Below are 14967 nucleotides of genomic sequence, written 5' to 3'. Positions count from 1 at the left end.
CTGTCTCTGGATCGCTACAGCCTCTCTGCCCAGCACTTGTCTGCACTTATCTTGCACTTGCCACCAGCTGGCCCTTATTATTTATCTTGTTCGTTACTAGCACTCTCCCCCCTCCCTTTCCCCCTTGCACTTTTCCCGTCTCCTTAACCTTGCACTTGCGCGATCTGAATGACACCTGGCCTAGTAGGATCGTTGTCCGTCTCCCTTTGTCCCCCCCTCCCTGCCTCGTCGCGCCTTGAAACACTTGTGTATAGGCGCGTTACAAATGCCATATCATATCATATCATATCTCTAAATTCTCCCATACCACCACGCATTCGTGCGCTCGCTGCGGGTTTGAAAACACGGATCACTTACACATGTTCTGGACCTGTCAGAAACTAAGAACTTCTGGGCTGAGATCCTGAGGACACTCAATGCCATCACCGACATTGATCTCGATCCTAGTCCTTTGGGGATATTATTTGGGATGTGGGATACCGAGGACACCAGACACATGGCTACATTTTTAAACATTGGTTGTATGATAGCTAAAAAATGTATATGGCAGACGTGAAAGAGCCCCTCTCTTCCGACCTCCCAGAGGTGGCTCAATGCACTCACATGGTCTTGGAACTGCGAAGTGGAATACCTCACTATGCTCCCTCCACAATCTCGACCCAAGGACATATGGACTGCCTTCAACAGCTACCTCATCAGTCAGGAGGAGAGCACATCACCCCCCCCCCCCCAGCACCGCCATGAGGCTCCTGGATGCCCCTACTTCTCTTACTTCACTAAGAACCCACTTATATATGTACTGTTCTTACATTTGATGCATTACGCCCATGTGTACAATGTTGATACCGTTTGCTCCGATGTATGTGTTTGTTGTAAACCTCTGCCAACAAAAAAAAATAAATACAAAAAAAATAAGAATTGCTGAGCTGGATAAAATACATCATAGGGGTTCCCTTGAAGCTCAGTCCCCTCACACTGCTACTGGGGATACAGCCCAAAGACCATGACACATATAGATTTCCTACGATGAGGGAGACTCTCCTGGTTTATAGTGATAAAATCGAATACAAAAATGTCGAAGGTCATAATTTCGAAAAAATAATGTCGAAAAAAAAAATTGAATTTCTTTTTCACTACGTTTTTTATTCGAAAAGGGGGGGGTTCACCCCAACCCCCCCTTTTTTTTTGTTTTTACCTTTTTTTACTCGCAAAAACCCCCAAAAAATATATAAATACAAAAATAAAGAATTCTATTTTTTTTTTCAACATTATTTTTTCGAAATTATTGTCTTTCGTCATTTTTTTTCTCGATATTATGACTGAACACCGGCTCTCCTGCGTGCAAGGAGAATAGCAGTGGCACAAAAGTAGAGGCAGACCTCTGTCCTAGATCGGTTGGACTGACTGCAGAAGGTGTGGTGTATTGATTTGATGGAAAACCTGATGTGTACGGCACATGATGACTTAACATTTATGGAAGATGGGGGATGGGGGGCTTTACAGTGAAACCAACTTAAGGGTCTCCATTATGTTCCGCTCGCTAGTGTGAGAAACCTGAAGGCGTCTCACTGTCTGAACCCTGGGGATCTCTTTCTCAGGTGTCCAGGGCACGGCCATTGCCCTTGGATCAAGACCCTGGCGGTAGGTGAGGGCTCCCAGTGAGACATCCGATGGTGAGATGCAGTATTTCCCCTCTTTTGACACTTCCTTCACCTTTATAGGCTATTCTAAATCCTGTCTCAGTACCCCCTCACGTACCAACAAGTATCAACTCAGAAAGGAGGCGTGGGAGAACCAGGAGAAAGAAATTGCAATTAACATCTCGTGTATTACAACTGCAGGACTATCCCCCTGTCCACAGTAACACTTCCCTGCCCGACCTTCCCTCAGTCGCCATAAACCCTTCCAAATTCCAACAAGCCCCAACACGGAAGAGAGGAAATCACATATATCACCCCGTACCCTACAACAGGACTACCCCCATTTTCTCGACAATATTTTTCATGATTTCCCTAGACTCCCTAGTAAAAACTTACTTTACAGAATTCCTCCCTTCTGTTCCTTTCTAAAACTACTGAGATGAGGAGGAGAGAGATTGGAAGGATAAGGATTACCCATAGGAATCCCTGGGCCATTAACTCCAATGGACGACCACCATGTTGTCTCGCTAACGAGGATAGGCAGAATCAGGCATTCCCTTCCAATCACTCACACCTGGATCCAAGCACTACTCACAGGAAGTATAAAAGGCGGGCCAGGAAAGCAGACTTTGAGCGAGTTGAGGATGCTGGAGGGTGCAGGAAGCCAGAGAACGACCGGAAGAGCTACAGAGACCCTGGGAGATCTGGAGGCCAAAACCACCCTGACACTGGCCAGGTGAGTCCAGGAGTGACTACACTGTGCAGAGGGAGCTGTACCTAAAGAAGGCAAGCCCAGGGGCAGCTGGGGTTGCCTTGCAGTACCAACAGCAGAACTCCTCCACTGGGCCAGTCAAGCGAACCCAGGTCTCTGAGGGTCAGCAGGAGCGATCCTGACCTCAGAACAATATCCACTTTTTGCTCCTTCAGCTCCAATGCCAAATGCCATTTTGGGGAGCAAAATCCCAACAATGCATTCTGGGACTGGAAGTTTCAAAACCTTTCTGTTGAAAACAATGAGGTGTGAGAAGAGACTCGAGCCTGGCGGAGGGAAGTCTTCTTGGTGAACCTTGGAGGGGTCCGATCACGACAAAGGGAGACCCCTTGTGAACTGTTGGAGAAGGGTCTGACCCCAGAAGAGGGAAGCTCTTTTGAACCTTGTGAACGTTCTAACAAGGGTCTGAGCCCAGAAGAGTGAGGTCCTTTTGAATCTTGTGAACTTTCTAACAAGGGTCTGAGTCTGGCAGAGGGAGACCCGTGTGAGCTCTTGTGATAGAAACTGGCACCAGAGCTAGAGTGGTCTGGCACCAAATGGGTGCTCATTCGAAGGTCTCTGACTGGTGCCTCTTCTCCCAAACCAGTTGAAACTACAAGTCCCAAGAGGCTGTAGTGGAGGCTGACATGAACCGACTGAGTTTAAACTGCCAACTGGGTTGAACACCAACACAGCCCTGGACATGTTGGTGATTGAACTGTGCGAAGTCTGTCTGAGGGCTTTAGAGAAAGCCTGACTGGGGGCTGGAAACCCAGACTTAGGGAAGAGGAGAACCCGAGGGGTCTAGTGACACTGTGGTAAATGTGACCCCGACCAAGGGATGCCAGTGAATTGAGTGAAAGGTCATAGAGAACCCAATCGAGGGAGGCTAACGTTGGAAGAAGGATCAGAGCCCGGCAGAGGGAGAACTAGGAGGCGAAGAGCAGTCGCCCAACGTGAAAAGATTGACAAAGGAACTTTTGTTTGTTTATTGTTTTGGTACAGCTGACCTTTTAAGGCAAGAGACTTTTGCAGACAAAAGACTTGGCCCCGAAAGGTCCTAGCATCATTGAAAGGAACTGTAAACTTGTTCTGGCGAGGCCCAGGAGTGTGCTGTGCTCAAAGGTCCTGCCTTGTCCCGTGCTAGAAACGTGGGGAAGGGAGACCCAGCCATACCATCCTTACTTATTTGGTGAACACTTCTTTCTTTTCTTAAGAACATTATCCCCCACTATTTTGTAACTTAGTTGTAAGGATTGGCAATTGTTTCCTTTAGTATAGGCCCTTTTTATTTGACAAGATGCCACTACAACTGCCTTATTATTATTTGATGGTCGTTGCTTGCTCCCATCTTAGATTTAGGTTTAGATTAGGCATTTATCTCCCCCCTTTTTACAGTTTAATAAACACCCTTCAACTGTGATAACTTGTGTCTGTTTTACTGTTGTCACCATGAGCTCGTTACACTAGACAAGGGAAGGGTAGGTTTACACTCATAGCCCTTCCCAGTGTGAGAAAATATGGTAGCCTCTCAGTCCCAGTTTGGTTATCTGGGATTTGGTAACCGCATGGTTAGTTCCTAGTGATTGAACTCATACCCAGGGTATTACCTTACGCCTCTTGTATTGTTCAACCGGATGTTATTGGAAACTATTGGTCCATGGATGGTAGAGATATCACAGGATTGCATAATGAGGCAATATGCCCCGAGGTGGCGGGCCCACCCTTTGGGTAAGGGCCAGCCGCCCAAGTTAAGGGCCGAGCGAGGCAGGGGTCCCTTAACGAGGGTGGTGGGCCCAGCTTCCGAGGGGCACATCGCCATTAGCACTCATGTAGTGCACTACACGGGTGCTAAATGGTTTTTAAAAACAATTCCAAAGTCTTTCTCTCCGTGAACGGAGCGATTTGCGACATCACGTTCTCAGAGCCCCTCTTCCATTTCCATAGCAGCTACACAGGGAAACGATCTGAGGCGGCAGACCCCTGTCGCCTCCATCAGGTAAGTGGGATGGTGGGAGCGAGAGGGAACAAAAAAATAAAATTTGGTGAGCCGGGGAAGATGGCCGGCGGGGGAGCCAGCCATCAGGCGGCTTGGAACGTGGGCTTTCACTGGTAGTGTCAGCCTGTGTTCCTAGACTCCTGATTGGCTGGCTCCCCCGCCCAGGGTGCTTTGTAATTAACATGCCGAGGTCCATCGAGATTTGGTCTCAAGGGTTTTGTAAATGTCTTGTTTTCTTTGATTATGAATTAGTATGTTATGTTGTGTTCTGTGCTTTAAAAATAACTCAAACTCAAACTGATAAAAAATATCCCAATTGCACACATTCCAAACATGACCGGGACTAACTAAAGATCTAAATAATTAAAACAAGTGCTATGCTCCTGTTACCGGAACTGGCTTGCCAATGAGCAAAGACAAAAAGAAACTGATAAAAACATGCAAACGGAGGCCTTAGTACCAAACATTTCTTTAATGTTATAACATATGACATATAATTCAACATCATTTATCACCATGTCATGTGATTCAATTTATGAACTATGGCACAGACTGTTTGAATTAGAAATTGACATATTTAATTTGTCAAAAAACATGTTGTCCAACATTATTTCTATGTAGAAATATCGCACCTCTTTGGCGTTGTTAAGCCACCATCTATTCATCATTTCATCCAGAAAAGACACTTTATTTCAGAATTTGCAAGAATCATATTTTAATCAGTGCACTGTGATTCTTTCTATTGAATATGCTGTTCCCAATATATTGACAAAAGGGTACAGTTTTATGGACAATTACAGATTTATTTATTTGTATAGCGCCAAATACAAGCCCCGGGGCATCCGGGCACCAACATGCATAACAAAAAACATAAGACATGAGGACGAGACACTTGCCTACTACAACGGAGTGCAGCATAGTCACAATGCTGAACTAAAGAACAGATCATGCAAAGAGGTTTGAACAGAACCAGGGCATAAGAGCCCCGCAGCTCAGAAGGGAAGGCACTCCAAAGCTTTGGAGCAGCATAGCTAAAGGCACATTGTCCACATGAGATCAGCTTTCTCCTTGGCACTGTCAGCAAATTGGTTCAATTAGATCTTAACATTCTCTGTGCTGGCAGCCAGGAAATTCTCCCCAATAGGTAGCTAGGACTGTTACAAAATATGCATTTGTGCGTGATGGTCATGAGTCATAAAATGATCAGATTATACATTGGAAAATAGTTGACATCTTCAGCTTGATAAAGATAATTAATTAATAGGCCCATTTCCAAAGTAAGCAGGGTAAGCCCTGAAAATAATGTTATCACAAAATACACACCTAGTCAAGAGTGCAATGCAACAAACTCCACATTCATAGAAAGTTGGCTATAAATAGAGGTGTTTCCTACTAGTGATACCCCTGTCCTTAATATGGACAGATATGGAAAGTAAAGGATAGGGTGATTGTCCAGCTAAACCAGTCTAATAACAGAATACCCCTGGGCTGCGCTCATCTGTCGCCACATCTAAAAGTGGATAGAATAAGACAAAGTAGAAGGTGGTATCACACTTTTTATTGATCAATGGACCTCTATCCAGTTCTTCTAAGGTCTAAATACTGATACCACTTTTTTCTCCCATACTTTGTAGTTTCTATTCATCAATCATACATAACAAAGAGTCTTGGAAGGCCCACCTGGCTATTTAAGGTATAACTAATTTTATTATGCAATATTCTGGCGGGCCTTCTTTTCCAAAAAAACAAATTGAACTAATCATATTTGGATCAACACGACGGAGAGTATCCAGAGCCGATCAGACACAGCGTGTTTTTTGGGATGCAGGGCCCCCAAGACTATTGGCTAATAAAATTGGTTTTGCCATAAATAGCCAGGGGGGCCTTCCAAAATTCTTTTTTATGTACGATTGATGAATACAAAGTATGGGAGAAAAAAGTATTAGTATTGGGACCTTGGAAGAACTGGATAGAGGTCCATTGATCAATAAAAAGTGTGACACCAGCTTCCACTTTCTCTTAGTCTATCCACTTTTAGATGTGGCAGCACATCAGCGCAGCCCAGGGGTATTCTGTTATTAGGCTGGTTTAGCTGGAGAATCACCCTATCCTTTTCTTTCCGGATCTGTCCATATTATGGACGGGGGTATCACTAGTAGGAAACCCCACTATTTCTCCCCAAATTTGGATGGTTCTATGTTCATTCTTTGACTGTTTTTTTTTCGCTGTTTTTTTCCGCTGCACTTTTTGCTGAATTATTTTGCAAATAATCCCCCCTTCCTTATTATTTATTCCTATACACCACCCCACCCTATCCCTTATATGCCCTCCCCCGCCCCCCCTCCCCCCCATAAGTTTCAATGTTTTTCCAGCAATAACATTTTGGCAAAAAGTGCTGCGGAAAAAAAGGTGACTGAATGAAGGTTGTATCCTTTGTATGAATGTGGAGTTTGGTGCAGTGCACTCTTGACCAGGCGTGCTTGCCTTTCTTTTGTGATAGCATCTTCAGCTTGCTCATCACACCAACAGTGTTCTTGTAAAATAGTGCACAAAGAGTGGACATTACAACCAGGGTTGTAACCACTGATGCCAGAGTAGGGTGGCATAAGCAAAGGAGGTTTTATTGCAACACCTTCAGGCAGACAAACAAGTGCCAACCGCAGCATTTATTGAGAACTAAGTCAATTTTGACACCCAGATAGGCAATGTGGGCACATTACTCAGAATGGTTAGCAGGGTACATCCCAGACTGGTTTGTTAGAGTTCAACTTTAGCTAATGTGACTCCTACCCTCTTGTTAACGGCTAATACGTCTGAACAGTCAGGGACACCAATGCTATGCTGGCAAATAAGGGGAACACGCCCTGCCACTCAATGGCATAGGACCAGTCTCTGAAGCCGTACAAGTGAATGATCCTTGCCAATGGTAGAATCGTGTAATAAAAAGGATAGGTGATAAGGAGCAGCCCTGGGGCGTGCCACATCCTGTAGGCACAGGCCTCGGGACTAAAGGAAGCATTACAATGGTATAAGTTCCATCAGCCAGCAGAAACTGTAAGCACGAGTTGGGGGAGTCTCAGATGCCCGCCCCTTAATCTATGTAAAACGGTCTCGTGGTCTAAACCAGTAGAGTGATCTAGGACAATAACACTTTTCCCACCTTCACCTCTGATGAGGTTTCACACATCTGTATGATCTCTAGCAGCAAGTGACGGTTCCCTTAGTGCAAGGTGGCATCTTGCTACTAAATCCATATGACGGCTCCTGATACAGCAGTCTATGGTTATCAATTAACAGCAATTACTTTAAGCATTTCCAAAAAGGCCAGGAGCCATTAATTTGCCTGACGGTCCTCAAGAGGTGTTTGAGAGGATGGGTAACTTACAGAAGGTAGGTAGGTTGTCCCATTTGAATACTCGGTCAGATAAAACACCAATGCTTCCAGCAATAATAAGCAGGCATTTGTGAAATAGGCTCCCTGTGCAATGCACAGGGATTTAGTTGCCAATGAAAGCCGGGGAGCCAGCCTTCATTGTTTGTCAAGAGCAAGGAAAGTCAATCTGATTTTGATTTCAAAAATCCCTCACTGACTTTTTTCTTCAAATGGAGGGTGCAGATGAGGTTTCTCACCCATATGTGTTCTCCCATGGAGAAAGAGATCCTCGCTGACAGAACCTTTTTCCGCATTCAATGTACCGACTAGGTTTCTACCCAGTATGTGTTCTCACGTGACGATTAAGAGCTCCCTTCTTGATGAACCCTTTTCCGCATTCAGTGCACTGATGAGGCCTCTCACCTGTGTGTGTTCTCAGGTGGTAAAAAAGACCTCCCTTCGTGCCGAACCTATTCCCGCATTCAGTGCACGGATGAGGTTTCTCTCCTGTATGTGTTCTCAGGTGACGAATAAGTTGACCCTTATCGCTGAACCTTTTAAGGCACTCAGTGCACTGATGAGGTTTCTCTCCCGTATGTATTCTCAGGTGTTGAATAAGAGCACCCTTTGTGCTGAAACTTTTCCCGCATGCATTGCACTGATGAGGTTTCTCACCTGTATGTATTCTCAGGTGCTGCATAAGAGCTCCCTTTGTGCTGAATCTGTTCCCGCATTCAGTGCACTGATGAGGTGTCACACCTGTATGTGTTCTCAGGTGGTAAATAAGAGTTTTCTTCTTGCTGAACCTTTTCCCGCACTCAGTGCACTCATGAGGTTTCTCCCCAGTATGTGTTCTCAGGTGGTGAATAAGATGTTCCTTCCTGCTGTACCTTTTCTCACATTCAGTGCATTGATAAGGTTTCTCACCAGTATGTGTTCTCATGTGGGGAATAATAGCTGTCTTATTGCTGAATCTTTTCCCGCATTCAGTGCACTGATAAGGTTTTTCACCTGTATGTGTTCTGAGGTGGCAAAGAAGACTGTCCTTTGTGCTGAACCTTTTTCCGCATTCACTGCACTCATGAGGTTTCTCACCAGTATGTGTTCTCAGGTGGGAAATAAGAGCTGTCTTATTGCTGAACATTTTTCCGCATTCAGTGCACTGAGGTTTCTCACCAGTATGTGTTTTCAGGTGGGAAATAAGACCTCCCTTATTGCTGAATCTTTTTTCGCATTCAGTGCACTGATGAGGTTTTTCACCTGTATGTGTTCTCCCATGGAGAAAAAGAGATCCTTTCTGACTGAATCTTTTCCCGCATTCAGTGCACTGATGAGGTTTCTCTCCAGTGTGTGTTCTCAGGTGGAAAATAAGATATCCCTTTATCATGAAGCATTTCCCGCATTCAGTGCATTGATGAGGTTTCTCACCTGTATGTGTTCTCCCATGGAGAATAAGAGCTCCCTTTGTGCTGAACCCTTTTCCGCATTCAGTGCACTGATGAGGTTTCTCACCCGTATGTGTTCTCCCATGGAGAATAAGAGCTCCCTTTGTGCTGAAGCTTTGTCTGCATTCAGTGCACTGATGAGGTTTCTCACCTGTATGTGTTCTACCATGGAGAATAAGAGCCCCCTTTGTGCTAAACCTTTTTCCGCATTCAGTGCACTGATGAGGTTTCTCACCCGTATGTGTTCTCCGATGGAGAATAAAAGCTCCCTTTGTGCTGAACCTTTTTCCGCATTCAGTGCATTGATGAGGTTTCTCACCCGTATGTGTTCTCCCGTGGAGAATAAGAGCTCCCTTTGTGCTTAACCTTTTCCCGCATTCCGTGCACTGATGTTTCTCTCCAGTATGTGTTCTCAAGTGGAGATTAAGAGCTACCTCCTTGCTGAACCTTTTTCCGCATTCAGTGCACTGATGAGGTTTCTCGCCCGTGTTTGTTATCTCGTGGCTAATAAGATATCCCTCCATAATGTACCCGTTCCTGCATTCAGGGCACAAAAAAAGTTTCTCATCCGTATGTATTTTCTGGTGATGAACAAGACCTCTGAAATGGTCCTACCGAAGGTTTATACAGTTTCACTGCGTGGATAACATGTGTATTCACAGAGGGTTACACAATCCTCTAAACTACCTTTATATGCAAACTATAAATAACATTCCACTTGTGTCTACCTATATAAGCAGACAATATATAACATGCCACATGTGTTTGATCATCCATAGGCTAAATAACAGGACTGATTTGCAGAATAAAATGTACGATTGCTATGATCAGTCTAACATGCTATATAGATATTAGACCTCTGCCTTAGGGTGCTGGGTGCTGGATGTTACGATGAGGGTGTTTGGCTGAAACCCCTTAGGTATTCAATAGGCTTCTCCAATCCCAGATGCTCGTTTCTTTGAAAAGTCAACTAGTTCTTCGACTGGTATCCGTCTAGCGCATATTCTCTCAATGAAGCTTTGTCCTGCACTAGTTCTTCGGAGAAATGAACTGAAACGCTGTTGCATTTCTCTGGGCATCAATCACCTATAGAATTAAAAGGAGATTCACATTAATAATCAATACTGGTTCAAGATCAAAGGCATAACATTTACCAGGTAGACTGGTTCGCAGTGCTACTGCTATGTGCTGGTTAATTGCCTTAATTAAGTACTTGATAGGACTTTGAAGTTCTGTATATAGGGGGCAAGTATCTCAATGGGTGGTAAAGAAGTAATGCTACAATCATTAAAAAAAATGCAACACTTTCCGGCAGATTTGATGGAAGCAAGAATACCGCGGGTTGGTGTATAGATAGACCATAGTTTTAATATTGAAGACTTTGCTACAGAGTAAAAAAGAAGCTGGGAAAAATATACTTTACTTATCAACACTGCAAACGTATGTTCCACCATCATATGTATTCAGCAAGGCCTCATTATAGCACACGAGAAAGACATTTCCAAACATGAGTGTTAAGGCCATATATGTTTCTCACGACGTCAGCGGTTTGGACAAAAGAATAGTGCCCCGTCATGCAAATATAAAACAGACATTACTATTGAAGAGGCAAGGACTGAAGGCAAGGCAGAGGCAAGGTACCAGGAGCACTTGCCTCCTTTCACACCCAGCACACCCGCCCCCCCATTCCCTCATCCCATCTCTCTCTGCACTTGCATGTTCTGAATGCTCACAAGGCCTAGTAGGTTGGCTCTATCCTTCATTGTTTTATTTGATTTCCATTGCCATCTGCCATTCCTGTTGCCCTGTGGGCGCTTTCAACCACAATTGGGCCTCATTACAACAGTGGCGCTAAGGCAACAACGGCACCGGTAGTGCTTCTGGCGCCGTTGTCATTCCGCCACATTACGAGTTCTTCTTGCGGGGGCTGCTGTGCACGCCTAGTCAGACCAGGCGTGTAGAGCGGCACCCACAAGCAGAACAGGATGGTAGCAACGGTACTGTTATGAATGGTACCGCTGCTACCATCCTCCCCATTCCCATTGACCCCTATGGGCGCTCAAATGGGAATGGGGATGTACCGGCTCCGGGTTCTGCGCAAGGGAAATTACCGGGCCCGCAGAGGTCGGAATGGCCCGGTAATTCCCCTTTCGCTGGATCTGGAGACAGACCCAAGTTTGGGGGTAGCCATGCCCATATTAAGGGCATGGCCTCATCAAAACTTGTAATGAGGCCCAAAGTACTTGTTGTGTAAGCGCCTTATAAATGCACAATTAATCAATCAATCAATCAATTGAGTTTTCAAGAAAAATCAAGAATGTTTTGCCACTTTAAGAATGATGAAGGCCATGATGACAGCCAAACCTTGAGTTCGAACCGAGATCCCTCTAAAGACATACCAACTTCCCGAAGTATTCGAGGGAAAGTACAAGCTGAGATCAGAGACCACCATAATCAGATCTTCAGCTACGAGGCAAAGCCTCACTATCATCACACCTGCCTTCCAAATGCAGGAAGTACAACCTGGGATCAGAGACCACCAAAATCAGATCTTAAGCTACGAGGCAGAGCCTCACTATCATCACACCTGCCTTCCAAATGCGGGAAGTACAAGCTGAGATCAGAGACCCCCATAATCAGATCTTTAGCTGTGAGGCAACGCTTTACTATCATCACACCTGCCTTCCAAGACTCACTATCATCACACCTGCCTTCCAAATGCGGGAAGTACAAGCTGAGATCAGAGACCACCATAATCAGATCTTTAGCTATGAGGCAAAGCCTCACTATCATCACACCTGCCTTCCAAATGCGGGAAGTACAAGCTGAGATCAGAGACCACCATAATCAGATCTTCAGCTACGAGGCAGAGCCTCACTATCATCACACCTGCCTTCCAAATGCAGGAAGTACAACCTGGGATCAGAGACCACCAAAATCAGATCTTAAGCTACGAGGCAGAGCCTCACTATCATCACACCTGCCTTCCAAATGCGGGAAGTACAAGCTGAGATCAGAGACCCCCATAATCAGATCTTTAGCTGTGAGGCAAAGCTTCACTATCATCACACCTGCCTTCCAAGCCTCACTATCATCACACCTGCCTTCCAAATACGGGAAGTACAAGCTGAGATCAGAGACCACCATAATCAGATCTTCAGCTACGAGGCAAAGCCTCACTATCATCACACCTGCCTTCCAAATACGGGAAGTACAAGCTGAGATCAGAGACCACCATAATCAGATCTTCAGCTACGAGGCAAAGCCTCACTATCATCACACCTGCCTTCCAAATGCAGGAAGTACAAGCTGAGATCAGAGACCCCCATAATCAGATCTTTAGCTGTGAGGCAACGCTTTACTATCATCACACCTGCCTTCCAAGACTCACTATCATCACACCTGCCTTCCAAATGCGGGACGTACAAGCTGAGATCAGAGACCACCATAATCAGATCTTTAGCTATGAGGCAAAGCCTCACTATCATCACACCTGCCTTCCAAATGCGGGAAGTACAAGCTGAGATCAGAGACCACCATAATCAGATCTTCAGCTACGAGGCAGAGCCTCACTATCATCACACCTGCCTTCCAAATGCAGGAAGTACAACCTGGGATCAGAGACCACCAAAATCAGATCTTAAGCTACGAGGCAGAGCCTCACTATCATCACACCTGCCTTCCAAATGCGGGAAGTACAAGCTGAGATCAGAGACCCCCATAATCAGATCTTTAGCTGTGAGGCAAAGCTTCACTATCATCACACCTGCCTTCCAAGCCTCACTATCATCACACCTGCCTTCCAAATACGGGAAGTACAAGCTGAGATCAGAGACCACCATAATCAGATCTTCAGCTACGAGGCAAAGCCTCACTATCATCACACCTGCCTTCCAAATACGGGAAGTACAAGCTGAGATCAGAGACCACCATAATCAGATCTTCAGCTACGAGGCAAAGCCTCACTATCATCACACCTGCCTTCCAAATGCAGGAAGTACACGCTGAGATCAGAGACGGCCGTAATCAGATCTTCAGCTATGAGGCAAAGCCTCACTATCATCACACCTGCCTTCCAAATGCGGGCCGTACAAGCTGAGATCAGAGACCACCATAATCAGATCTTTAGCTATGAGGCAAAGCCTCACTATCATCACACCTGCCTTCCAAATGCGGGAAGTACAAGCTGAGATCAGAGACCCCCATAATCATATCTTTAGCTGTGAGGCAAAGCTTCACTATCATCACACCTGCCTTCCAAGACTCACTATCATCACACCTGCCTTCCAAAGGCGGGAAGTACAAGCTGAGATCAGAGACCACCATAATCAGATCTTCAGCTACGAGGCAAAGTGTCATGAATTGGCGATATCGACCCTTCTGGTCTGCCTTGTCGCTCAGTCAATAGACATTACATCGTTCACCTTCAATATGGCCGACGCTAAGTTTCAGTGCGGTCTAGTCATCTGTGCGGACCTCATGCTCCCTTGAAAACAGACACGCCCCCACGCTTCCACGCGTCTCAATGCTCTGCTTGCCTGCATCTCACCCGGCAAGTTGTGTTCTAGTGCCTAACCCCCTTCCTTCGTAATTCCTGGTATCCATCTCCTTCCTTCCTGGTTCCCCCCCTTTTCCTAGTGCTCAATTCGGAACCTAGTTGCCCCGTTCCTTTAGCCTGGTTCTGTCCTGGACTCTTCCTGGATTCTTCCTGGAACAATTGAACGTACCCGAGCCCCGGCGCCATCGCGTCGGGAGTCGCGGACCTGTGCGTTCTCCGAAGCCCAGCAGACTGGATTCAGAAGATTCTAGAGCTTACCTTTATAAAGCATACTCATCCAGGAAAAAGAAGCCCGCGAATTCAAAGAAGAAATCCACAAGAAGCAAACAGGTGAGTCACGAGTCTGAGGACTCGGATTCTGACACAAAGCCTCACTATCATCACACCTGCCTTCCAAATGCGGGAAGTAGAAGCTGATATCAGAGACCACCATAATCAGATCTTTAGCTATGAGGCAAAGCCTCACTATCATCACACCTGCCTTCCAAATGCGGGAAGTACAAGCTTAGATCAGAGACCACCATAATCAGATCTTCAGCTACGAGGCAAAGCCTCACTATCATCACACCTGCCTTCCAAACGTTTCGCTTCTGAACCATTGCCACATACCCGTAGTTGCCTTGACAACACAGCATGCTTTTATTGCCCTGTTGCAAAATATTGCTGCTTAGTTTTCAGAAGAATTATTTCAGTGTTACTGGTAGGATGCAGGTCCAATTGGATGTAAAACCCACCACGTCCCCATTACACAGTACATTTGCTTCATTATACAGGAGGTAACATTTTCAAGGTTTGAACATATGTTCTACCTCTGAATGCCCTGTGATGCTTGTCATGATCACGTGCTCGCTAGGATTTCCGTGTTATCTATTTTCCCCCTATATGCAGTAACTGCTGTGATTGTATCTCAATGAATGGGCATATCAAAATGTTAGGACAAATGAGTGACTACATTCCCTTCTTGGTTAGCCCATACATAGTTTAAGAGTTGTTTTCCTGCTAGTCCTCCATAAAGGACAGTCACTCTGCCCTGTGTCCACATGTGTTTAACATGAAAACTAAGTCTTTTTACTTAAGTAGTCTGCACTACCCTCAAATTGGAATGATGAATATATAATTCTGTGGTGAGATTGTGGGGCGATTGTAACTTGGGTCCTTAATTAGTAATGCTCGTTTTATATGTATTGTATCCATTGCAAAG

At 45.3% G+C, this 14967-nt stretch overlaps 1 protein-coding gene across 2 annotated transcripts in view; it reads right to left on the bottom strand.

Annotated features, from left to right (window-relative positions):
- Positions 1 to 6721: 6721 nt before the first annotated feature.
- The window catches only part of LOC138517034 (zinc finger protein 268-like), a 139942-nt gene continuing 131696 nt past the window's right edge, over positions 6722 to 14967 (bottom strand). For both annotated transcript variants that reach the window (XM_069632548.1, XM_069632549.1), the window contains one exon: positions 6722 to 10294. In XM_069632548.1, the coding sequence (XP_069488649.1) occupies positions 8098 to 9732 (1635 nt within the window). In that variant the 5' untranslated portion in view covers positions 9733 to 10294 and the 3' untranslated portion in view covers positions 6722 to 8097. The remainder of the gene's footprint in view (positions 10295 to 14967) is intronic.

This window comes from Ambystoma mexicanum, chromosome 6q, assembly GCF_040938575.1.
Source record: "Ambystoma mexicanum isolate Mex_15411 chromosome 6q, UKY_AmexF1_1, whole genome shotgun sequence".
Classification (NCBI taxonomy): Eukaryota; Metazoa; Chordata; class Amphibia; order Caudata; family Ambystomatidae; genus Ambystoma; species Ambystoma mexicanum.
This window is presented reverse-complemented; position numbering and strand designations above follow the sequence as displayed.